The sequence below is a fragment of the Lycium ferocissimum genome, chromosome 5, assembly GCF_029784015.1.
Source record: "Lycium ferocissimum isolate CSIRO_LF1 chromosome 5, AGI_CSIRO_Lferr_CH_V1, whole genome shotgun sequence".
NCBI lineage: Eukaryota > Viridiplantae > Streptophyta > Magnoliopsida > Solanales > Solanaceae > Lycium > Lycium ferocissimum.
Genome location: NC_081346.1, coordinates 13,748,893 through 13,774,678, shown reverse-complemented (window position 1 = coordinate 13,774,678; position 25,786 = coordinate 13,748,893). Strand labels below are relative to the sequence as shown.

The 25,786-nt window shown below is 34.2% G+C and overlaps 1 protein-coding gene across 1 annotated transcript; it reads left to right on the top strand.

The window, feature by feature from the left end:
* The first annotated feature begins 751 nt into the window (after nt 1–751).
* Nucleotides 752–5,144, top strand: LOC132056108 (ABC transporter G family member 11-like). The gene is made up of 10 exons (XM_059448174.1): nt 752–1,693; nt 1,945–2,234; nt 2,351–2,522; nt 2,678–2,800; nt 3,122–3,250; nt 3,370–3,564; nt 3,794–3,880; nt 3,977–4,249; nt 4,364–4,471; nt 4,543–5,144. Exons 1-10 carry the CDS (start codon nt 1,289–1,291, stop codon nt 4,891–4,893), a joined length of 2,133 nt encoding a protein of 710 aa, XP_059304157.1. The 5' UTR covers nt 752–1,288; the 3' UTR covers nt 4,894–5,144.
* The last annotated feature ends 20,642 nt before the right edge of the window (nt 5,145–25,786 follow it).

Genomic DNA, 25,786 nt, shown 5'->3' with positions numbered 1-25,786 from the left:
CAACCCTCGTACAAATACTGAACCACGAAGCAAATGTTCTTTCTTACAGGTTAACCATTGTGCTTTTATCTTTTTGATATTAAAAAAATTGTATATAATAATGTGTTCAAAAGTTCATTAATCATGCGGTGCTGACAGATGAAGACTTTGAAGTATTATTTTAGAGCATGATAATACCCTGTTTGGACTACTTAGTCCTTTGAATAGTCGATGGGAAAAGAAAAAAAGACAAATAAGTGCCATTATTTTGGGTCGGTTTGATATAAATGCCCACCCAACCACCACCTACCAGTAGTACCCATTTAATGAGCGCACAAAACTAAGAGAAAAATTGGATGATAGGAAAATGTCAATTTCTTCTTCTATTTGATTATCCCTTTGGGATTGCATTCTAGTAGAGATATTTACCATGGCTTAAAATTTGAATTCCACCAAAATTTTCACTCTAAACCAAAAGAAAAAAAAAAAAAAGTTCCACGCTCGCAATATTCATAAACCAAAAGAGAAAAAATTAACGCATCTATGGGTTTGACCTAATAGTCATTTAATTGAGAAGAATATCATCGAAGATTAGTAAGTATTTGAATTTCAGTAGAAACAAAAAACATTATTTAGGTAATTTTATTTTACCTACCTAAATTTTGGTGGACGAAATAGTTTAATATCTATGTCATAAAATACAACAGATGCCAAAGAAATAATCGAGGCACACCCAAATGGCCCCATAACGCGATTAAAAAAAACTTAATAATTAAGGTATCCATATTTAGGTCTGCGTTTAATTGAAGTGGATAGTCGATAGTTGTTACGATCAGCATGTGAAGTGAGTGAAGAGAGAATTCAAGCCAACCAAAATTTCCCATATCCCTTCTTTTCATTTTGCATGAACCAATCTGGTCAAATTCATAACAATTTCATTTTTTCCTCTCTACCTTCACACATACATATTTCACCATTTCTTTGCCATTCAGCAAAGGAAAAAACAATAGATTTATTTAGTTCCTCAACCTTTGTCCATACCTATTCTCTAGAGATCCATCCATTGAGCCGCATTTATAACTTTAGATGCAACCCCTTTTAGAAGATTTGTTCCAAAAAACCGACCATGCTTATGCATTGAGTATTTCAGATTCAAGAAAAGTCCAAAACTTTTAGTCAACAGTATTGCCTGTCTGTTAGCTGTTGTATTTTTTCTTACTTCATTCTCTATATCTTTTAGCTCTTCTGTTTTCTTACTTCATACAGAAAATCTTTATTGGAAGTCCAACATTAAGTAGAAGAAACAAAGATGAGGAATTCGTCATCAGCAACAACATCAGCAAATGATGTAATGATGGAAATAGAAGCAAGTAAACCAGAAGGTCATGGTATAGTTGTAGGTGGATTAAGTCCATTGAGTGAAACATTATGGAAAGAAAAAACGAACACAGAGTTTATTGGAGATGTTTCTGCTAGGTTGGCTTGGAAGGATCTGACAGTAATGGTTACTCTTAATAGTGGAGAAACACAGAATGTTCTTGAAGGACTTACTGGCTATGCTGAACCTGGAACTTTCACTGCTTTAATGGGTCCTTCTGGTTCTGGAAAATCCACACTTCTTGATGCACTCTCCAGTCGACTCGCTTCTAACGCTTTCCTTTCAGGCAGAGTTTTGCTCAATGGTCGTAAAGCTAACCTCTCTTTTGGAACCGCTGTAAGTAGAAGTACTAGTAATAGCAGACAGATCGAGTTTCTCAGATGGTCACTCAATGAATTGTAGTTATATATTATCACAGATGGTGACCTTTCTTTGTTGAAGGAACTTAGAATCAACAAGAAATATGACTTTCTAAGATAATAACTATTAATTGAGTGATCATCTGAGAAATCTAACCAATAGCAGACGGATCCACTTTGTTTTAAATTTTTTTAGTACGAGTTGAAACTGACTTTTTATTGTTACAGGCGTATGTGACACAAGATGATACGTTGATCGGAACTTTAACAGTACGGGAGACAATATCGTACTCTGCTCAACTGCGTTTACCTGATCGGATGCCATGGTCGGAGAAGCGGACACTGATTGAAAGTACTATTATTGAAATGGGACTTCAAGATTGTGCTGATACAGTTATTGGGAACTGGCACTTGCGTGGTATAAGTGGAGGAGAAAAAAGGAGAGTTAGTATCGCGCTTGAGATTCTCATGAGGCCTAGATTGCTCTTTCTTGATGAGCCAACTAGTGGTCTTGACAGGTACTAAGATTTTCAAGTTTAGAGATCTATGAACATACTGGTTTTTCCGCTTAACATGTTCTAGCAGGTAACTTGCTTTATTTTTTAGGTTACTAATCTGACTTTCTTTTTTGTAGTGCTTCGGCGTTCTTTGTTACACAGACACTGCGAGGTCTGTCGAGAGATGGAAGGACTGTGATAGCCTCAATTCACCAGCCGAGCAGTGAAGTGTTTGAGTTGTTTGACAGATTATATTTGCTTTCTGGAGGCAAAACAGTTTACTTTGGTCAGGCTTCTGAAGCATATGAGGCAAGATTTCTCCCCTTTTGTGTTACTAGGATTTAACATATATACAGTGACATCATATAGCAGTTAAACTCTTATTTCTTATAAAGATTTTTGAATTTTGATAATACTCGATCAAGAACCGGAAAAGTCTAAAAAAAAATTGTTTGTGTTTGCAGTTCTTTGCACAAGCTGGTTTTCCCTGTCCTGCTCTGAGAAACCCGTCGGATCATTTCCTACGATGTATCAATTCTGATTTTGACAAAGTTAAGGCAACTCTGAAAGGGTCGATGAAGCTACGGGTAAATTTTCACCTTTGATCATGTTTTCCTACAAAATTCCAAATCACTGTTAGCTTACTGTTTTACAAAATATGTTATTTCAATTGCAATTGTTGCCCTGTTCCACGGAGGGGAACAATTGAAGTATGCGTACCATGTGCTTTTGTTTCAGATAAAGTGCAATATAATAATCAATAAACTATATACTAATAAGCTGCACCTTTCTGTTCTTTAACCCAGTGGCCAATTCTTAGTTTCTTTTAGCCAAAGTAATGTACTTTTAAGCAATATTAGCATTGTTTACTTCATTTAACTTTGTATTTTTTTTTATATTCTAATCAGTTTGAGTCCAACGAGGATCCTCTTGACAAAACGACAACAGCTGAAGCTATGCGCATCCTAGTAGACTATTATCGTCGATCTCAGTACAGTTACTCAACTAACGAAAGGGTTGAAGAAATGTCAAAAGTTGTAAGTTCTAATATTCCAACTTTGATCAATATTCATTACTAATGCCATCGTCTAATCATGTCTATTATCAAACATGATTGTTAATTATGTTTTTTTTTTTTTTTGTTGGTGTATAACAGAAAGGAACAGTGCTAGATTCTGGAGGAAGTCAGGCTAGTTTCTTCATGCAGTCCTACACCTTAACCAAACGTTCCTTTATTAACATGTCAAGAGACTTTGGTTATTACTGGTTGAGGCTTGTTATCTACTTGGTGGTCACAATCTGCATTGGAACTATCTATCTTAATGTCGGAACCGGTTATAGTTCCATCCTGGTAATATCTTAATTCCCCTTGAATAAAAATGTAATTAAGCGTTTAACTTTTATATACTGATAGTACTATCAGGTCATCTAAAAGATAACTAGAGACAGGTTAAAAATACACTCTTTTACTCATCATAAGCAACATAACCACAGAGTTGAAAGATTTTAACTTGTTCCTTTGTGATAAATGAGAAGAAATTAACCTCCTATTTGCTATATGTGCAACTGCTATGAAACAGGCAAGAGGAGCATGTGCGTCTTTCGTCTTTGGATTTGTGACATTCATGTCAATTGGAGGATTCCCTTCTTTTGTCGAAGATATGAAGGTTTGCCACCTTGTATCATAATCTTGAAAAAGCTGCCCAATTTTCTTACAACGCAATATAACAACCTGAACTTTACTTTTGCCAAATTGAAAACAGGTTTTTCAAAGGGAGAGGATGAATGGGCATTATGGTGTTTGTGCATTTGTAGTGAGCAATACCTTATCCGCGATGCCATTTCTGATACTGATCACGTTTCTTTCTGGCACTGTTTGCTATTTCATGGTCCGGTTACACCCGGGCTTCACACACTATTTGTTCTTTGTGATCTGCCTCTATGGCAGTGTTACTGTTGTCGAAAGCTTGATGATGGTCATTGCTAGTGTTGTCCCTAATTTCCTCATGGGTATCATTATAGGTGCTGGAATTCAGGTAATATATAAATTTCATCAGTTCCCCTTCAATTAGTCCAAAATTACAACCAAATGACCAATTTAATTCCAATAGTCTTAATTAACTTGTGTTGTGTTTTCATCTTGGTGCTAGGGAATATTTATGCTAGTCTCCGGATACTTTAGACTCCCCAATGACATCCCAAAGCCTTTTTGGCGTTACCCTATGTCATACCTCAGTTTCCACTTTTGGGCCCTACAGGTAAGAAGCGTTTAACTTCTACACACGGACAGTGTCACTAGCACGTCTTATTTGAATTGTTGATGGTGCAGGGGCAATATCAAAACGATTTGATGGGGTTGGTGTTTGATAACACGAGTCCTGATCTTCCCAAAATCCCGGGTGAATTCATACTAGACCAAATATTCCAAATCGATCTGAACAGATCAAAATGGGTGGACGTCAGTGTCCTATTCGTGATGATAATCGCCTACCGGATTATCTTCTTTTTTGTGATCAAGATCAACGAGGATGTCACACCTTGGGTGAGAGGTTACATTGCCAGAAGAAAAATGCAGCAGAAGAATGGGAATCAAAAACAGACTATTTCTCCTTATGGTCTAACTCAATCACCCTCTCTCAGGGCCTATGTTGGAAACAATGGACCAAATAGCAATAGGTAAATCAAGGCATAACAATGTTAATAAAGTCAAAGAAAAAAAATGAAGGCTTAGTATTTGTTAAAACCTGTTTTGATAAGTGGTTAATTCCAAGAAATTTGTATCAAATTATCATACGAGATGATGGTAGTATTTTTGCCACTTCTTAGCCATTCTTCAGCATAGTGCTTTAGATATATGTTCTAGTATGAATTATCAGCTGCCAAATGTTGCTTTTTTCTTTTTCGGGTTATGCAAGAGAAATCTTTTCTTCATTTTATATGTGAAGAGGTGTCATTTTTTTTTTGTGGCTGTGTGTGTATATATACATACATACATTACATATACAGTAGTCACAGGATAAATCTTTAAATATCAATTATCTAAGTCTCTTAGTGGTTAGTTAAAATTGCAAGTGGTGAGTATGTCTAGCAGGCTCATTAACTTAACTGAAGATTATAAGTGAAACGAAAAACTGAAGTTGATCAGAAAATTCCAACAACTGGGCAATCCAAGAGTTGACCATTTAAAGACAGCTCCAAGAAAACTATGAGATGGGAATTCATTGAATAAAGATCTGATATGGGAGGTAGAAAAAGCTAAGAAAAAATTGTAGGATGTTCTGGAGGTGGAGTAGAGCCTGCAGTATTCTGATGCCCTTATTTGCACATGTAGTACAGAAAAGTGTGAATCCTCGATACAAATTCTTTTGCTGCCATTTCCTAATTCCACAGGGAGGGGTATTTCAATATGCTTACATATATGTCCTTACAAAATGATATCCATATATGTCCTCATAAAATGATATTTAGCAATGTAGCTTATTAGAGTATATCTGCCTTCAATAAATCCTCCAGAGGAATCAATCTTGCCATTGATCAGAAAAGGTCTGATTTAACTGGTTTATGACATGAAAATGACAAATTTGTCAGCGAAAATAAACTTCAGTTGAATGCCAGTAGAGTAGAAGTAACAAAATATGACAGATGCTTGGTGAAGTGCAAATTAGTGATATTAGAGAGCAGTTTCGCCTACATGTCCAGTTTAAGGGGAGTCAACAATGGAAGTATAAATCTCTGAATGATTCAAAATCAGCAATATCTATTGTTTTTATGGAGAGGAATGACAGAATCTAATTTCAGAATGCACACCTCTTCTAAAACAATATTTTTATCTTGCTAAGACTCTTTAATAATTTATTGACTTTGGTTCTGGTAATCAATGCATTTGTTGTACATTCACCATTTTTTATTATTTAGTAAATCTGCAATCATTATATTTGTTAATTTCTCATGACATGTTTCGATTGCTGATGGCATTTCTCTGGTCCTTTTTGGCCCTTATTTTCTTCCATTGGCACCTCTTTCAATGTTCTCCACTGTAATCATACTTTTACATGTACACCATCAAATTGACAATGAATATTGCCATCCTAATGAAGATATATATTAATTGAATTTTTGTACAGCTTCTACAAAATAGGACTTTCATTCGATAACGACTTCTTGATATGTATGTGAACGTAAAGAGGCGGGAGGTTACAGTTTCTTAAAGACATAGCACGAACTTTAAGAGGTGGAACATTTGTAACCATAGCGACTGTACACATTCACATTTAAATTATGTATTGTTGAAATGTCAAAAAATGCATAAGAAAATGTTATACCATTCCGTAGATTATGTACAACTACAAACTATAATAGTGACCGAAAGAACTACTGCTAAAGAAACGTTTCTTTCTCTCTGAAAATAAAGGATATCCTTTCAACTTCATTAGATAGCAATTTTTGGTTACAGTGTACTTTGCGATTAAAATAAATATTGATCATATAGGCTCATGATTCATTAGTTTGAGCTTGCGCTTTTCTATTTCAAATTTCATGTGATCCACTTATTCAAATCTATGTATATCGTGTTTAAAAATATTATACCGATTAGCATGGAATACACGTGTAAAGCACGTGTCCGAAATCTAGTATAGTATATATGTACTGAAATATCATTAGGTATCTCTGTGCAATAGATACAAGTATACTTCCTTAGAAGTAATTGAATTCATTCCTTGAGAGAAGTATTATCCTGGCAAAAAAATCTGCAGTTAGAGCGAGAAGCACTGTTTAACTGAAATTAAATTTATGTGGGTAATCATATATTTTTCCCATTTGCCAGTAAGCATTTGTTTTCTCTGTTCCCAGCAGCATGTGGTGCCTCTAGAAATGGAACTTTGCAGCAAAGACTAATCAACGGTAGAAGCATGGTATCTCTAGAATTGGAACATTGCGCCAAGACATATCAATTACAGGGAGAATACATCACCTTTTGTCAATATGTAAATAACCTATAGATGTAAATAGTGCTTCTATGGAAGCAACTTGAAGAGTACACTGCGTTGCAAATGTGTATTATCCCATATATTGTACAATTTTGTTCCTCAAACCAATGCACATAGTATGAAGCGTTAATATGATAATATTTCATCAGCTTGAATATTGTTTTTTCCTTTTTCAGTAATCCTGCTAAAGAGTTGTAACTTGAAACAAGTATGGAATTGTCTTCGTTAGAGCTTTCGGTAATCTTGAAGTTGTAAAAATAACACAAACTACGATGTTGGCATATGCCCTGCTATGCACGGGCACCGCCATTTAGTATGATGAATATTGATCCTATAGTTGATTCAATAAGGGAAGAAACTGCAAGTTAGAACTCCTTGACCATTAGTTACTATATTCAAAGTGAAAAAAAAAAAAAAAAATCTAGTAAAGTGGCCAAAGTATTGTGCCAAACTGAAAGTTAGACTTGCCATTAGTTTTTTGGACCATACTTAGCTTTAATATTAATGGCTGGCTAGCTGAACATACACGCGTGAAACAAAAATTTGATGACCTTTTAACTTGACTTAATTACCCATTAGTTTTTTTACCCGCGATCCTTCTAGTTAAAAAGGGTTCATCACTAACCCATTAATGCTTTTCCTTCACTTTCTCTTGTATCACTTATTTTATTTTGAAATTACTTTTATCGAAAATTCTTCTACGGAAAAACCCAATCGAAGAAAGAATCAACATGTTCAAATCAATCTCTCTATACATTTTCACTCAGATAATTCAATCATCCAAATCTTCTTAATTCATTTACTCACAAGCAAGTTTGCCACCAATGCCTTCTTTGACTCTACCTTTCAGTCAAACGAAAATTCAAACGGTAATTCTGCGCCGATAGAGATGACGAAATTACTTTATGGCTATACTATTTTCATAGAGATGACGAAATTAATCTAATTTTGTATTCATTACAAAATTGAATACAAAATTACATACTATACTAATAAAGCTTACTAATTAGCGGGAGAAAAACTGATAGTGGTAATGACTAAAACTGATAGTGGTAATGACTCTTTGATTTCTTCAATTGCTTATAATACTGATTTAATTCTATTCATAATAAGAATATCAAAGGTCAGTCATTGGAAACTGAATGGTTTAAGTTTAAGTCATAGACAAACCCTCAAACTTATCTGTGGAATTCACTTGGACCCTCCAATTGAGACTCGTACCATTTGAATCCTCCAAGAAGATATTTATTGTGCCACTTGAACACAAAATTAATATGCAGCCAAACATAAATAGTGCGTGCAATTCACACGCCAAAACAACCAATATAATAGAGACACATGAATTTTAACTTAAAAAATAAAAATTACAAAAAAGAAAAATATTGTTGTCTTTCTTCCGCGACCCACCTACACCCTCCCCCCCCCCCTCCCATTTCTTTCCCCTGCACAGTTCTCTTTCCCGGCGAGGAGCTTTTAGCTCCGGTGAACCAGAGCAACCACTAAACCACCACCATGCCCTTTGCTCACACCTCTCGCTCCTTTCTCCGTTAACACTGAACTCTCTAAATTCCCAAAGAAGATGCCCTGCCGTGATGATGCTTTTCCAGCGTTGCTCCGGCGAAAACATTACAAGAAAACTCAGTAATTAAGGACACAAAAGAAGCTTAGTAGAGTACTAATTAACCCACAAAGATAGGAAAGCATGTGGTTTCTTGAGGAAAGATTTGAGTGAGTTTATCAATGTTGACATTTGGGTTTGACTTTGAAATGGGTTTACACCGCCGATGGTGGTGGTGGACATAGGAAGTTGGTGGTGGACATAGGAAGTTGGTGGTGGTTGTGATTACCGAAAAGGGGAAAATGTCCTTCCTGGGTTTACCCTCTCTATCAGATTTTTGGTGGTAGAGCGCCGACGGCGGTGACAACAATGGTGGTGGCGGTGACGGAAGAGGGGGTTAATTAGTGGTAAGAAGAAGGGCAACAATATGGTATTACAATATTTTTTTTAGTTATTCTTTTTCTTTCTTGATTATTTATATCCACATATTTTTCAAGCTAAAAAATGACAATTATTATTTGAAATTATTAGGACATGACCTTAGATAGGAGGTTGTGGAGGACTCAGATTAGGGTAGAAGGCTAGTAGGTAGTCCCGCGTATCCCTTTGTACTAGTAGTCGCAGTTTTGATCTATAGTCTATTGTCCTTTGATTCCTGATACTATATGTTGTTTCTTGTACTTCGATTATCTTATTTATCTGTGATAGCTACTGCTTCTTTTGCTCAGACTGCTTTATCATGACTTTTTTCGCTTTTGTTAGTTTCATTTCCATATTACTTTGAACTGTTTGTGCTTATCTGACCTTTTCTCATCATGTTTTCTCTTGAGCCGAGGGTCTTTCAGAAACAACCTCCTTATCTTTCGAGATAGAGGTAAGGTCTGCGTACACTTTATCCTCTCCAGACCCCACATTGTGAGATTTCACTGGGTATGTTGTTGTATTATTTGAAATTGTTCACGCACTCAAGAGCAAGTGCGATGCACACACTGTGCCATCTCAACAAATTTTGTCCAAGGGGCACGGTAAACATCTTCTTGGAGGGTTCAACTGGTACAAGTCTCAATTGGAGGGTCCAAAAGTGGATTCAACGGATAAGTTTGATGGTCTGTCAATAACTTTAGCCAAAACTGAATAAAGCTAGGCATAAATAAAGTGATGTGACACCTCTCTATGGCCCATAAACACAATTATGTTTTTTTTCTCCTTTTTTGACATTTTCTTTATTTTTTCCTCATTTTTTATATGATAAAAGCTCAAAAGTCATTCTTTTAACTCTCTTAATTATAGTTTTAAATATGCTATGAAAAATTCAAAAAAATATTTCTTCCTCTCTAAATTATGGTGAAAGCTCAAAAGCACCTCATTTAATTCTGATAAGCCCCACGTACCCAATAAATTCTTATAAAGTTAATAGGGATACGTTTTACTTAAACCCCAAGTAGCTACGTACAACATTTAAATGCCATTCGCTTTTTAATTTTCACCTTTATTTTATTTTTTTCTCTCCTTTATATGCTTTAAAATTTTCACCTCTATGACTCATATTTAATTCCCTATTCAATTTCTACTCTTAATAATATTTATAACTCACATACTTTTCATATTCACATTCACAACCCCAAAATATTCAATTTAATTTTTTTAAGTTACTTTATGGTTTTCCTCTATTTTTATCTATATAAATTCATATATTTTGTTTCATGAACCCCTAACCAAGATTATTCTTTTTCATTCCATGTTTGAACTAGAACTGCCGCTACATATCAGTGCTGCAAATTAGATTCATGCTATAGTTTGGCTCAATGAAGAAGACTCTTGAATGTTAATCGGTTTGCGGGGGTGTCGACAAAAGCTCAGAAAATTATGCATTGATTCTGTATTTGTTTTTCCATTTATTTTCTCATGAAAACTCAAAAAAAAATTGCACTGATTCTGTATTTCTCTTTTCATCTATTTCCTTTTTATTAAGGTGCTAGATTTTTTAGGAGGATGTGTCTGTTGTATTTTCTTCTATCATGTTCAATTTGTTTTGTTTGTTCTCTTTACGAGACTTCTTTAGTTTGATTTTCTATGAATTTCTTTAGGCCAAATACATGCATAGCCCCTTAAACTTGTCACAATTTTTCATTTAGGAACCTAAACTAAACATATGACCTGTTAGACACTTAAACTACTCTCAAACTGTGTCTATGAGACACGAAATGATGACATGGCAGGTGTACGTGCTTCATATTTAAGTAGGCGCGTGGAATGGTTGTCCTAAGCCACAACAAAGTGTTTGCCGGAAAATGTAATACTTCGGCAGAGAAATGAATGTTTGGACAATTTCTGTTCTATATCCGCTCATTCTTCCACATTCATTTTCCCCTCAATTTTCGTCAGCCACATACTTAAACCAATTCTTCTCCATTGTTTTCTTCTTCTTGAACAGAACACATTTTCAATTATTTTCCGGTCATTCCCCGCAAAAGCTTTTCTGCCATTTTCTTTTAGCGATAATCTAGAATCACTGGGCATTACAGAACTAGTGTATCAATGTTTAAGTAGCAAATAAATATAAACTACATAATGAGTCAAAATTCTAACAGCATCATTCAATCTCAAAATTTAAATACAACCTTATTGCACACAGTTCAAAACCTTCCTCGAACATAGTCACGGACTCGCGGTATTATGATCGACAGAGGAAAGATGCTTAATTTCCCTATCGAAGCTTACTTTCCTGAACAAGAAGCACTGATATGCCGACTTTGGGCATTAGAGGTGATGAAGACATCATGGTGGCCGATGTCCGCTGAGCACCATTTTCCATTTCCCGGCACGGAAGAAGTTTATCTTGCATTTTCTATCATTTCTTTTAGCCATTTTGCAACTTTGTGTTTCCACACAAAGTGGGTCTATAAGATATTGAAACTCTGCGTTTCCAAACAAAGTGGGTATATTTCCAAAGAAAATTCTAGTTGGTGTCATATTGTTCTTTCCCAGCAAAATGAAGGGGCAGGGCTGTGCTCGTTTCTGCTAGTTCCAAGAAGAAGATGAAGGCCTCCTTTTTTGGTACATGTTTTTTTCTTTTAATCTTTGGTGGTGTGTTTTTTATTTATTGGTCCTTCTGCTATGTCACCCCCAATTAACCTCCACGCACTTGACAATTTTAACTATTGTGCCTAAAGTGTTTAATAGGCACAGTTTGAGAGTAGTTCAAGTGTCTAATAGGTCGTATGCTTAGTTTAGATGTCTAAATGGAATATTGTACTATTTCAAGTTTAAGGGCTATGTATGTATTTGGCCATTTCTTTACATACCCTTTACATGCAAAAACAAAAAGGGTGCCTCTGTCTGACACTGGGATATGCGTAGCGGTAAAGTAGGAGTCACAGTGTCTTTGCATGCTCTTCGAATGGAGCAAAAGGTTTTGTAGTACTCCCTCCGTTCTAAAAAGATTGTCCTCCTTTTCTTTTTAGTCTGTTTTAAAAAAATTGTCCCCTTTTTATATTTAGAAACAATTTAACTTTATAAGATGATTTATAGCCACACAAATATCTAAGGCTTGTTTTGGACCACACATTTCAAAAGTCTTCCTTTATTTCTTAAACTTTGTGTCAAGTCAAAAGAGGATAATCTTTTTGGGATGCAGGGAGTAATAATTATTGTGACAACAGACAGAGGACATACCCACTGCCTACACGTGTCCTCTCAACTTTCCTCTCTTTTTATCTTTACTAGTATTCGTACCCGCGCGATGCGCGGTTGATATTAAAAAATATTAATCATAGCAAATTATAATATGATTTGTTTGAACACAGTAAATTGTATTTCTTTAAAAAAAAAAAAAATGTCAACTATCTTGTTATTACACTAACCATTAATACCATCCAAAACATGTTAAACCACATTTTATTAATCTTCCATTTGCCATTAGCTTCCTCAAATTGATTCAACATCTCCCTTTGAAGGTTATTCTCTATATGTAGCCATCTTCACAAAAAAGGCATGCCTTTATCCTTAGCGGTGGCATTTATCACTCAATAAAATACGATGAAAACTTGAAATAATTTGAAACAAATGGAGATATCTTCTTTTAACCAATGTATCGACACAATAGCATAACTATCATATTAAAAAGGATAATAACTAATTTAAATAACTATGCCAAGTTAAAATTTATTTTTATTCTCAACTAAAATATGATATTTCAAATTAAAACATTGAACTTTGTACTTTGATGATTATTCTTTTTAAGAGAGAGAAAGTAAAATTTATTTCCTCTAATTCAGCAAAGGGAAATCAGCAATAAAAATTACTACTTAGTAGAGCTCTTCGTCGCAAATGCCGTATGCATTTTGTCACCCTTCCTGAGAAAACCTATCTTCGCCCGCAAAACAATGAACAGTTATGATTTCTTCAGCAAAATAGCGAATAGAAATTCGCAAAAAGATTGGTTTCTTCCTATAAAGATTATTTACGTCATGATGAGTTTCCTTACCAACACGCCAAAGAGTCCAAACGGGCTTCCAAATTCAAATTGTGATCAAGGGAGTGGAAGAACTTGAGAGATCATTCATGAGTATTTCAATGCCTTTGAAGTGATTACTCAACCTTGCATCTCTTCGCCACCGGTTGATCGAATGTTGTTCGTTGTTGACGTGTGGAGTCAGTTTACAAATAAAAAGAGAATGGATAAAAATTTAACAGGGCCGTAAACCTCTCATTCCCCAAATCTGCATCGTAGTATTCCTTCAATTGATTAGGCTTCGACTGACCTTTGTACAAAGGCCCTGCATTAAGCACATAAAATTTCAAAAGATAACCACAACACTGCAACAAAGTAAGATGTATTTTGAGTCTCAGGAACAAACCTTGAAGAAAGTGCGTATCAAGCTTACCTTCGTAGAGTAATAGGCAAACTCAAGAAGATGGGATCCAACGATATTGCTCTTAACACTGAAGCCCGAATCAAAACGCATCGTTCCTTACTCCACCGATTTCGTGTGCTATCGTCTTTGAAGTTTCCATTGATCCATTCTTTTTTTTTTCTTTCGGCTTGTAAGACAAATCGAAGAGACAATTTTTTCTAAACCACTATAAACTTTGAAAACTCTTATAATTACGATAAAGGTGATAAAGTGGAGAAGTTGTAACCATCTCCAAAACTGTAATGTAATTATTAAATTCAAATTTTATTCACTTCATCTTTTACTAATTAACCACTCTACTCTCAAAATTTAAATAATTTTATAAAAAATATTAAAGAAAAGAAAATCCCTAACCGAAAATAAGGGATACATCCCTTAAATTTACTCAGTTCGTTACTCACTTCGAAAATAAGGGATACATCCCTTATTTGGTTACTCAGTTTCTCTTATACACGTTTTTTAATTAAAATCAAATGCTCCTGGTTTAGTTTAGTTACTCAGTTAGTTTTCAACTTTTCATAATCATTGTGAATTTGCTGTTTTTTCTTTTTCTTTTTATTTTACTTTCTAAAAGTGGGATTTTATATATTTGAGCACTTAATAAAATTTCAAATATAATCATGCCACACAATTTTCTATTAGGTCTAAAACAATTACGTATTGACAACAAAAAAAAAAAAAATATGCATTATCATTCTTTTGCTAACATGTAGCTAAGTTCCTACATTTGAAAAATTACCAATTATGACTCCAATAAAAATAAATCGTTATCTACCCTTTTTTTTGTTTTAACACACTTGATCAACATTGTACAAAAAGCTAAAAGTAAGAAATCATTCAACTTACTTTAAACACTGTAGAACGTAAGCTTAGACAATTATCATTGTTAGAAACAATTCAAGAAAACTAACCGCACACAAAAAGCTTAATTTTTCGTTTGAAAACAGCAGCAAAAATTTGTAGCTCAATTGATAAAAAATGAAAGAAAATGTGTGATTAATATAGTAACAGAATCAAATATTTACATAAGAAAGGGTTTATTTGGCATAACCTTTAGAGTTTAGTAATTAACTTACTTTTAGTGCAATTAAGTACTCTTTATTATTTTGGAGAAGAAAATAACAATTTTATCATACTAATAATGGATGAAGTACGTCTTTCTATGAATCTCTTATAAAATAATATTAATAATTATTATTTAGTATTTTGTGCAATTAGCAATTTTCAGTTGTATCTCTGTCCCCCTCTTAAGTCTTAGAACAACAATCTGCAGTTTTCAACAATATATTATCCCTTCTCACACCGACGATTTAGAAGGTATATTTTACAGTTTACCCAATACAATTTCTTAAGTAACAAATTTTAGCAATTAAAATCTAACCCACAGTATTTGAGTCAAAAGATAATAAACCATTATATTCTTATAAAGATTATAGGGATAAGGCACCGTTCATTCCCCCGAACTATACCCGAATTTTACGACACACCTTACCTTTCCCAAAGATCCTATTACCCCCCAAAACTTATTTAAAACGGAATAATTACCCCCCCTAAACGCCGATGCCCACTTCATATGGGAGAGTGACATACACTCTCCTTGCCACATGTGTATTTATTTGTTTTCTTCTTTTTTTTTAATTTTTCAGCTTACGTGTCAATTTTTTTTAAAATAAAAATAAAAAACTGAATTTTCATTAAAAAAAAAGAGTTTTAAAACCCGTCTTTTTTTTTTAATTTGAAAATTTGATTCTTTTTAAACCCATTTAAAAAAAAAAACAACTAAAAACATGGATTAAAAACCGAATTTTCTTTTAAAAAAAGGATTTTTAAAACCCTTTTATAAAAAAAAAATTGAAAATTTGTTTTTTTTTTTAAACCCGTTTTGAAAAAGAAAAAAAAACTGAAAAATGATTTTTTTTTTTTAAATATGGAAAAATGGATTTGTTAAAAATATGGAAAACTTGATTATTTTTTTAAAATGTCTTAAAAAATCTTGATTTCATTTTCTTAGACACTTTTATTTTTCAAATAAAATCCGGAAAAATGTTTTTCTTGCCAAAATGTGAAAAAAAACTGAATTTTTATAAAATTTTGAAAAAATTAATTATTTTCTTAACATGTGGAAAACCCGTTTTTTAAAACTAAATGTGGAAGACTAGATTTATTTTCAAATTTTTAAGAAAATAAGATTTTTCGTAAAAAAAAAATTAAGTTTTCCCTTTTTATGTTTCTCACTCTCTCAAAGAGAGTGAAACACACTCTCTTTGCCACATCGGCGTTTAGGGGGGTAATTATTCCGTTTTAAATAAGTTTAGGGGGTAATAGGGTTTACAGGAAAGGTAAGGTGTGTCGTAGCAAATTCGGGTATAGTTCAGGGGGGTAATGGTGCCTTATCCCAAGATTATACTGTTACTTTACCCGATCTCACTTAGTCAATATAAGTGAAAGTATATTGTCAACATCGGTCCTTCTATTCTGCGTGCATATGCAAATTACGTTAGATGATATGTAGATTTTTTTATACGTATATGCAATTTAAAGTTAGGCGACATTATGAAAAGCAAAAAAATAAAAAAAAAATAAAGACCTTTGAAAAATAATCACAAAAAAAATTCATGAATATTAAAAATCATCAACATTGAACTAAAAAAATAACATAACTCACAAATGCAGAGGAAAATGGAGAAGCAGAATGTAATTCAACCAGTTTCAACCTTTATAAGAATTAAATCATTGTCATTCCCTAAATCTAGTCATTTTAGGGCATCGTGGTTCTATTCATAAATAAAGCAACTATAAATATTGTACAATCATCTTTAATGTTGTTTTTGGTATAGAAGATTAGCGAATCTTAAGCCTGTAAAGTTTCTACTTACATTAAGAATTACAACATTGGTTATAAGCAATAAGAATTACCATAATGAGAAAGAATTAAGAAGATTTATTTTCAATGTAGTTATACAAATCTACCACTCACCGAATTGGAAATTACTTCAACGATCTCCCTGACTCTTTGCTCCAACGTTTTTATCAAGTCATTCCCCGAGAGGCTGCGACCATTACTGAGATTCTAAGAATAAAGAAAGCAAAGAGAAGGAAAGAAAACCGTACTGAGAATAAAGCAAACAAACAAATTGAAAAGAATATAGGAAAACTATACTAAGAAGTTGTAACTGCTTTGAATTCAAAAGTATAATAATTTTTTTTTCTTAATTGTAAAAAATAATGTAAAAGATCTGCAATTTTTTCTGAAAAAAAGGAGTAAAAAAAACGTGATTTATTTTGTGGTGTTTTTTTTGTGATTTTTTTTTTTTTTTTTTTTTTTTTTGCAGTTATTTCTTGTATTTTTAAATTTGAGTAATAATCCGCTCCATGTTGCAGTTTTTTTTACCCTTCCATTTTTTTTTTCACTTTGTATTTTTAAATAGGAATTTTGTGGTGCTTACACTTGGCATTCCAAGAGTGTTTTGCCTCTCCTATTATATATAGATAGATTCTTTGGTTTTGTCTTTTTATTATTAGGTTATTTATGGATCATACTTTTATATTAAATATTAATGTGAGTTTTTAAGTTGTAACATGAAAAAAAAAAATGCAAGGGATCAGTATAGAGTGTAATTTAATTGACTATAATTTGAGATTGAAGTGTAATTTGATTGATATACTTATAAATTCCTTATTGCTTTTATAAGTATGATTTTGAGATTACGTTTAAATAGAAAAGGGATTATAAGTTAACGGTCGAATTTCACTTTCACAGTTTTGTACTGATTTTAGATTGGACATTTTTGGCTGGCTGTGCAATATTTTCTTTTTCCAGTTAGATTATTAGGTGTGAATTCAAACTCTATTTCACTAAGTAGGGGCTTTGTGATATCTACTTCTACTTTTACCTCTTTGAAAATGTAGTTTTGTCAGTGATTATTGAGATATTGGTTCCACAACGCAACAAAATATATCGCACTCAAAGTAGAGCGACTTAAAATTAGCAGTCCTTTTTAACAAAGATAATATTATAAACTGGGAGGAAGTTACAATCATACGCATTTATATAATCTTCCGCTAGGTGAAAATAAATAAAGACACGGTACATATAATGTGCTCCAATACGAATAGCTCCTTTAGTACGTAGGCGCAGTTTTATATACTTTGTATAGCCACACCATTAATTTCACTTTCATACTTTTGCATTTATCTTTTAGCTAGGTTAGATAAATTTTGTGTGACTACGTTATTAATGTCCAATTTTTTTTTTCCAATTTGAGTATTATTAGGCGTGAAAAGGAAAGTCATGGCATAAATAATGCATGTGTATTATGATTGATGAATTTATCTTCTTTATCTATTAAAGCTGACAAAAGACAAAAAAACATGTAATGTATGAAACAAAAAATAAAAATTTGAGTTGCACACAAAAAGTAAAGAGGTTACTATACCAATTCCATTAAAACTTTGATGATTAATTTATAATTTGCTGAGTTTAATTTGACAAGTAATTTTATCTACATTCATTTCCTAGAGATGTTCCATCTACACAAACCATATTAGAGGGCAAGAAACGACCCTTGTATTCTTGAATAATCTTAAGAAGGGCCTCGAGAAATCTCAAAATTCAAGCATACATAACCATCACAAACCTGTCATTTTTCCCAATTAATTATTTGTCTCTCTGTTTCTCTGTGTGCTGAGTAACAGTAGGTTGCTTTCACTTTTTCATGCAAGAACAAAAAGGGTGCCTGCACTGGGATATTGTCGATTTTGGCATGTTGCTAGCAGAGTGATAGAATTTGTACAAACTATTTGTAGTACTATGTTACAGGATGTACCCGATATGCTGACCTCCAACTCATTTTATTTTCGTCCACTTTTTTATCTTTGTTCTTTGATTTTGTTATATACAGTTATATTTACTCTTATAAGTATGTTAATTTGATTGGACACGAAATTTAAAAAATAAAAAATCTATTGATTCTTTTGGTCATAAATTAAAGATGTGTGTAATGTATTAAAATATTATTTGAATCTTGTGGTTGAATGTTTGAATTGACAACTTACTAAAGGCGGGGAGATTTAAAATCCTATTGATTTGAGATGCCCTTATCATTGATTTAGCAATAAATTGTGTGTATTAAATCTAGCGATTAGGATATCCGATGTTGCTTCTCATGGTACTCAGTCACGGTGAAAACTTGGCAATTGGCTCCTTCTTCAGTTGGAAGGTCAACAACTGTAATGTGTCAATAGAGTCAAGATTTCAAATCGATACAGGAAAAATAAATTCTAGAAAGCCGAGTGAAATAAGGAGTTTCTTGTATATGAAGTCTAGCACTGAGTCCGGAACCAAAATGCCCCAAAAAAAATCATGTGGAACCAAAATACCCTAACAAAAAAAAAAAAGTAACAAAAGTACCTTTAGCGCAGTAAATTACTTCGCTAAAGCAGTTCAGGGAGACGGAGCCGTCAACTGCTTTAGCGCAGTATTTTATTGCGTTATAGAAGCAGTTAAATTTTTTTTTCTATAACGCTGTAAAATACTGCGTTATAAAAACAGTACCAAAAAAAAATAAAAAAAATTGGCCAACTTTATTTTTTGCAACACTTAGTGTTTTTTTCCATACTTTGACCAACGATTAGTTGTGTGTCAAGACTCCGAAACGTCAATATTTTATATAGAACCTGATATTTTTTTCTGCGTACAATAATGTAGTCTCAATACATCAAGGATACGTAAACGTTCAGATCGTCATTTTAGGGGTTGAAAAGGTGCCGAAGTAAGTTTTATTTGTAAACTTTAGGTTTAAGTGTTCTATATACATAGACATCCATTTTTGTTTGAAGACTTGTTGTCATTAGCTTAAGGTTTTTTATTTTTAGGGTTTAGATTTATTGAAAATTGTAACACTTCGTAAACTTGAACTAGGTGTGAATGTGTAAAAATCTAGTATTAAGATGATATTATGTCGATATGAATCCATTCTTGATGAATTCGGGTGGAAGATGGTCGTTTTGAAGCCAAGCCAACTAGTGAAGTTCTTAAGGCCTCTTAAATTCGCCTAAATTTTGGTAGGTCTGTCTTCTAGGCGATTTTTATGACAATGTGTTACGAATTTGGAAGCACTTCCTCAATGAAAGTTGTAGATCTTTGAAATATCTTTCCAACGGTAGGTCGCCCATCCCAAACGGAGCTACGTACAAGGAGTTATGTCCATTTTACCGAACACTGTGCAGAACCGACACCCGTCGCATTTTCAGGCGCGTGGGGGCGCGTGCAATGGCCCCGCATCGCGAGCCGATCGCGCAAGTCTGAGTATTGAGCTGCAGAACATTTTGCGATGTTCCTGCATCGCGGACCCATCGCGTAACGGGTCGGATTTAGGTCAAAAAGTCAGGTTTACGCGTTTTCAGTTATATTTAAGGTTTGGGGTTTATTTCCCCAACACCCCATTCACGAAAATTTACCCTAAAGTCAATAAGAACAAGTCCCAAGCCTCAAGAACCACACAAGGTAAGTGATATCATGATTCTAGGTTGAATTCAAGTTCCTAATCCCTTTCTAACATGATTTTATGACCAAAACCTAGGCTTTACAACATAATTCTTCCCAAAGTGATTCAAGCTAGGGTTTGGGTGTTCTTCATTAGAAAAGGGATTTGTTAAACCTTGTTTAACAAATTAAGGTATGTCTCCCTTTTAAAAACCTTATTTTGGATGTATGTCTCTTTTGAACATACTATTTCTATCGGTTTTTACGAACTCTTTGGTTGTAATTTGTATGTCTCTTTTAAATCATTTTTGACCATAAAGGTGATTTGTATCTCTCTCTTTTGAAAACTTATTCTAATGAAAATCACTATTTGAAACTATTGTTGGAAGTATAAATTTTATTCAAGATTCTTTAATGAATGGGAGGAAAAGTAATCTTTTCATGTTTCTTGAACCCTAATTCATGTCTAAATGGTGGTTAATGTGTGTGAGGGGACAAACCCACATTAAACCTATATTGTAACAAACCCTATATATATGTATGAGATATTATGAACGTTTTCTTCTACGAAGAGATGCTTATGAATGCTAGTTAATAGTTGGTAACGACATTCTCATTGATAAATTGGGACATGAAAATCTTTGTAAAGAAGTTGTACGTTTTCAAAATATTGATTGGAATGGATTACTCTTTGAAATGGCATAATGAACTTTAACGTTAAATGATGGTGTGACTACTGAGACAAAGAATTGTGAGTCGACTTCTATGCCATGGACCTTGTTGTTATGTTTGCCTTGCTATTCGGGAGGAAGAGTAGCCACTATGGATCCTAGTGTATTAATTGCCTTGCCATTCGGGAGGAAGAGTGGCCACTCCGGTTCGCTACATGGGGTGTATTAATTGCCTTGCCATCCGGGAGGAAGAGTGGCCACCGAGGTTCGCTACCCGGGGGTGTATTAATTGCCTTGTTATTCGGGAGGAAGAGTAGCCATCGTGAATCCATATTCCGGTGTATTGCGGTGTGTTGATATTGAGTCGGGCCTATATGCGATTGTGATGTCCATCTTTATTATGGAAAGGATATTTATGCCCGATCGATTTAAAGCATAATTGAAATTGGGATTTTGTACGGCTTTATAAATGGTTTTGTAACTTCAACAAACGGTATTAAGAATCATAAAGGGAATGACAGCTTTTTAATACTATCTTTTTTTCGAACCGATTTCTTTATGTGGTATTATATTTTATTTTTCTATTACTCATTGTCCCCGAGGCACTCACCGAGTACGAAGTACTCGTGCATACTATCGTTGTTTTTTATGGTATGTTAGGTAATGGAGGAGAAAGTGTGTTCGTGATACTGTGCGCTTAAGAAGGACTTGCTATTCTTGCTTATTTGGTGAGCCCACACGTTCATTCGTGGGACACCCTATTATTTGTTCATTTATTATTAGTTTTTGGACCGCGTCCCGATGAGTTAAACTATTACCTCTTTATCCTAAGCTCCATAGTATACATTCTTGTGGGTAGTTGTTGAGTTTTGTTAACTCTTGGGCATCGTCGCGTTTGATTAACTTTTATGATATTAAAGACTTCCGCTGATTTAGTTTATGTATTCATGATTTGTTACATTTAATGTATAAATCGTTGAGGCGAATGTTGAACCCGGCGGTTCAAGTATTATTATTATGTTGTTTAGGTTCTTCCGACGTTGTTTATGACATCGGATGCCGGTCACGTCTGTGGTGGGTTTTGGGGCGTGACAAAAATAAAGCCGTTACTTAAAGGTTTTTAACTCCCCCCCCCCCAATTTTCTACTGCGTTATAGAAACGATTAATTTTTTTTTCTATAACGCAGTAAAATACTGCGTTATAGATGCAGTACCAAAAAAAAAAAATTAGCCAACTTTATTTTTTGCCACACTTAGTGTTTTTTTTCCATACTTTGACCAACGATTAGTCGTGTGTCAAGACTCCGAAACGTCAATATTTTATATAGAACCTGATATTTTTTTCTGCGTACAATAATGTAGGCTCAATACATCAAGAATACGTAAACATTCGGATCGTCATTTTAGGGGTTGAAAAGGTGCCCGAAGTAAGTTTTATTTGTAAACTTTAGGTTTAAGTGTTCTATATATATAGACGTTCATTTTTGTTTGAAGACTTGTTGTCATTAGCTTAAGGTTTTTTATTTTTAGGGTTTAGATTTATTGAAAATAAAGATTATTAAAAGGGTTTTAATATTAGCGCTATTTTATGTGCGTTATAGAAGCTTGAATTTTTTTTCTATAACGCAAAGAAAATACGCCTATAGAACATAAAAAAAAAAAAAATTGGCCAACTTTTTTTTTTGCAACACTTAGTGTTTTTTTCCATACTTTGTTTGACCAACGATTAGTCGTGTGTCAAGACTCCGAAACGTCAATATTTTATATAAAACCTGATATTTTTTTCTGCATACAATAATGTAGGCTCAATACATCAAGGATACGTAAACGTTCAAATCGTCATTTTAGGGGTTGAAAAGGTGCCCGAAGTAAGTTTTATTTGTAAACTTTAGGTTAATGTGTTCTATATACATAGATGTCCATTTTTGTTTGAAGACTTATTGTCATTAGCTTAAGGTTTTTTATTTTTATGGTTTAGATGTTACACCCCGCACTTTCAGAGCATGAGCATGCCACGTACATCACCGTAGTAATGGAGTATCGGAGACGTCCCATGATGTTTTGGAAGGCATGGGAAGTATGTAATAATGAAGTCTGAATTACGATCTCGTAAGTCGTAATCGGAAAGATTATTTTGAAATACAAGAACATGGCCATTATCAAGTATAATAAATGATAAATATCATGCAGGGGAGTTGTGGAAGATTCCAGGACTAAGCAAATCAACGAAAATAAGTTTGTCAAAAATTTGGAACAAGTTGGCAGAATTAAGGACAAAATTTTAGGTCAACTTTGGAGGGGTATCTTTCCAGGAATATGAGGAGTTTTAAGGTGTTTTAAAAGCCTAAAATGAAGTTCGTCGAGTTTAGTTTCCAACGCAATAAACCGCTCATTGATTGGACATCGGAATAGAGAATTATGGACGTTACAAGTTCAGCTGGCAGAGCAAAAACACGTGCTATAGTATTGCTACAGTAACCGACCTGCTACCATACTGCTACAGTGACCCGACCCGAATTTGACCCTTATATAAAGGGTCAAACCCCCCTTTTTTTCATCAGGTTTTTCCTGGAAAATTCCAGAAATTGGAAGAGAGAAAGTGAGGGAATCAAAAGTGAGCAATTTTTAAGTCGCGGAATAGTGGTTTATGTTCGGGTAACGCATGGTTGTGATTCTAGTATTGTTTTGCAGTGGATTTTAGCGTGGATATTGAGGATATTGCTGTCTTAACAAGAAAAAAGGTATGGATCTTTCTCCTTTGGTATTATTTAAGGCTTATTTACGGAGACAAAGTCGTTAAATAATTGTGTACTAAGTTGGTTAGTTACGGGAAGTTGGAAAACGAGCATGTGGGCCGTTTTATGGTACATATTGGTGTTGGAAATGATGTTATTGATTTTGGTATTGTTGTTGTTGTTGGTTGTTGATATTATGATTTCAGACTAGGCATATAAACAGGGGAGATGCTGCCCGAATTTCGACAGAATCTAAAAGGATTTTAATTAAAGGTTTGAGACAAGTGCATGATGAGGAGCCTAACAATAGTATGAATGGTTTTATATGTAGATTGCGAGTCGGAAGTAAGTTGGAAGTCGAGAAATTATCTTCCCGTATGTTAAGGCTAGTCCCTTTCTTCTAAAGGCATGATTCCTTTCTTATGAACCCAATAAGTGTTTTCCAAATGTCCCATGATCCCTCTATGTGAATCCATAAATGTTTTCCAAGAATATTCTTATTCTCAAAAGCTAGAGATTCATGATTCATGGAGTTCTTATGATGCTAAAGATAAACGTGTTTTGTGATGACGATGATCCTATTTCTAGAAACTCCTATGTTATAATTCCTTACATATGTTTCATGACCTCCTTACTTCCAAAAGTTAGAGTTCATGATTCAAAGGCATGACTTTTTTCTTGATAATCCATAAATGTTTTCCAAAATGTCCCTATTTTTCAAGTCAAAGAATTATGATTCTATAAGCTTTTATGACAACAACAACGGACATGTTTTTACAATGTTAATGACGATGCTAAAGATGAGAATGTTTCTATGATGGTTGCGAATGATGATGATTTCATGTTTAAAAGTCCCAAACTTATGATTTCAATGTGAATATGAAAATGTTGAGTTATTTTCGTGATTTTCTTTATTTTTATTCATTGTTGTTGATCTCGCCTTATAATAATAGTTCCTTCAAGGTGAGATATAGCGATGATGATTGCTCCATTACATAAATCGGAGGTACCAAGCCTTACCAAACCCGATAGAAATCTTGACTTTTATTTGGCTCTCATGCATGCTTTATATATATGTATGTATTTTCTCACATTATCAAATTCCTTAGCGCTATAGTCGGCCGGGCATGGCACGTAGATGTGCACACCATCCAATACCTACCATGTTATGATATGTCCCGGACGCGGGAGGCCCGGACGCGGGCTAATGATGATAACACCGAGCCTCGGTGGCCGGGCATGATGTATATATATGACACGAGCCTTAATGGCCGGGCATGGTACTATGTATATGTATAAAATGTTTTTTTTTAAGGCTAAGCATGCATGGCATCCGCCTTATGAGGCATCCAGATGTACAGGTTATCTCTCATATTCCATGTTACCTTTCATATCTACATTATGTTGTTATTCATGCCTTACATACTCAGTACATTATTCGTACTGACGTCCCTTCTTGTGGACGTTGCGCTCATGCCCGCAGGTAGGCAGGGAGACGGATCAGACCCGTAGGTTTTGTAGCTCCACCGGTTCATATTATGGTATAATATATTGGTGGCCTTGTCGGCCTTATTTTGAGCTCTTGATACTTTACTATTAGCCTTACCGGCTTTATGATATACGCTGTGTTGTGGCGACCTTGTCGGTCCGCATATGTACATATGTGCTGAATGATCGGATATTCCTATGTTGGGCCTTTTCTGCGTGCAGGTGTTCTTTGAGTTATGATTTATAATGTTCAAAGTAACGGATAAGTCAGGTGGTTCCCGGCCTACGGGTCGGAGCCCGTCATACTCCTGGTAGGGGTGTGACATTAGATTTATTGAAAATAAAGCCGTTGCCAAAAGGTTTTTAACTACTTTAGCGCAGTATTTTACTGCTTTATAGAAGCAGTTAATTTTTTTTCTATAACGCAGTAAAATACTGCGTTATAGAAACAGTACCAAAAAAAAAAAAAAAAAAAATTGGCCAACTTTATTTTTTGCAACACTTAGTGTTTTTTTCCATACTTTGACCAACGATTAGTCGTGTGTCAAGACTCCGAAACGTCAATATTTTATATAGAACCTGATATTTTTTTCTGTGTACAATAATGTAGGCTCAATACATCAAGGATACGTAAACGTTCGGATCGTCATTTTAGGGGTTAAAAAGGTGCCCGAAGTAAGTTTTATTTGTAAACTTTAGGTTTAAGTGTTCTATATACATAGTCGTCCATTTT

What these genes read in the sequence shown, in the direction of transcription:
- LOC132056108 (XM_059448174.1), top strand. Translation starts at nt 1,289, where the DNA reads ATGAGGAATTCGTCATCAGCAACAACATCAGCAAATGATGTAATGATG. An exon ending in AAGGGTCGATGAAGCTACGG is followed by an intron (nt 2,801 to 3,121) that starts GTAAATTTTCAC and finishes TATTCTAATCAG; the next exon opens with TTTGAGTCCAACGAGGATCC. An exon ending in CCGGTTATAGTTCCATCCTG is followed by an intron (nt 3,565 to 3,793) that starts GTAATATCTTAA and finishes GCTATGAAACAG; the next exon opens with GCAAGAGGAGCATGTGCGTC.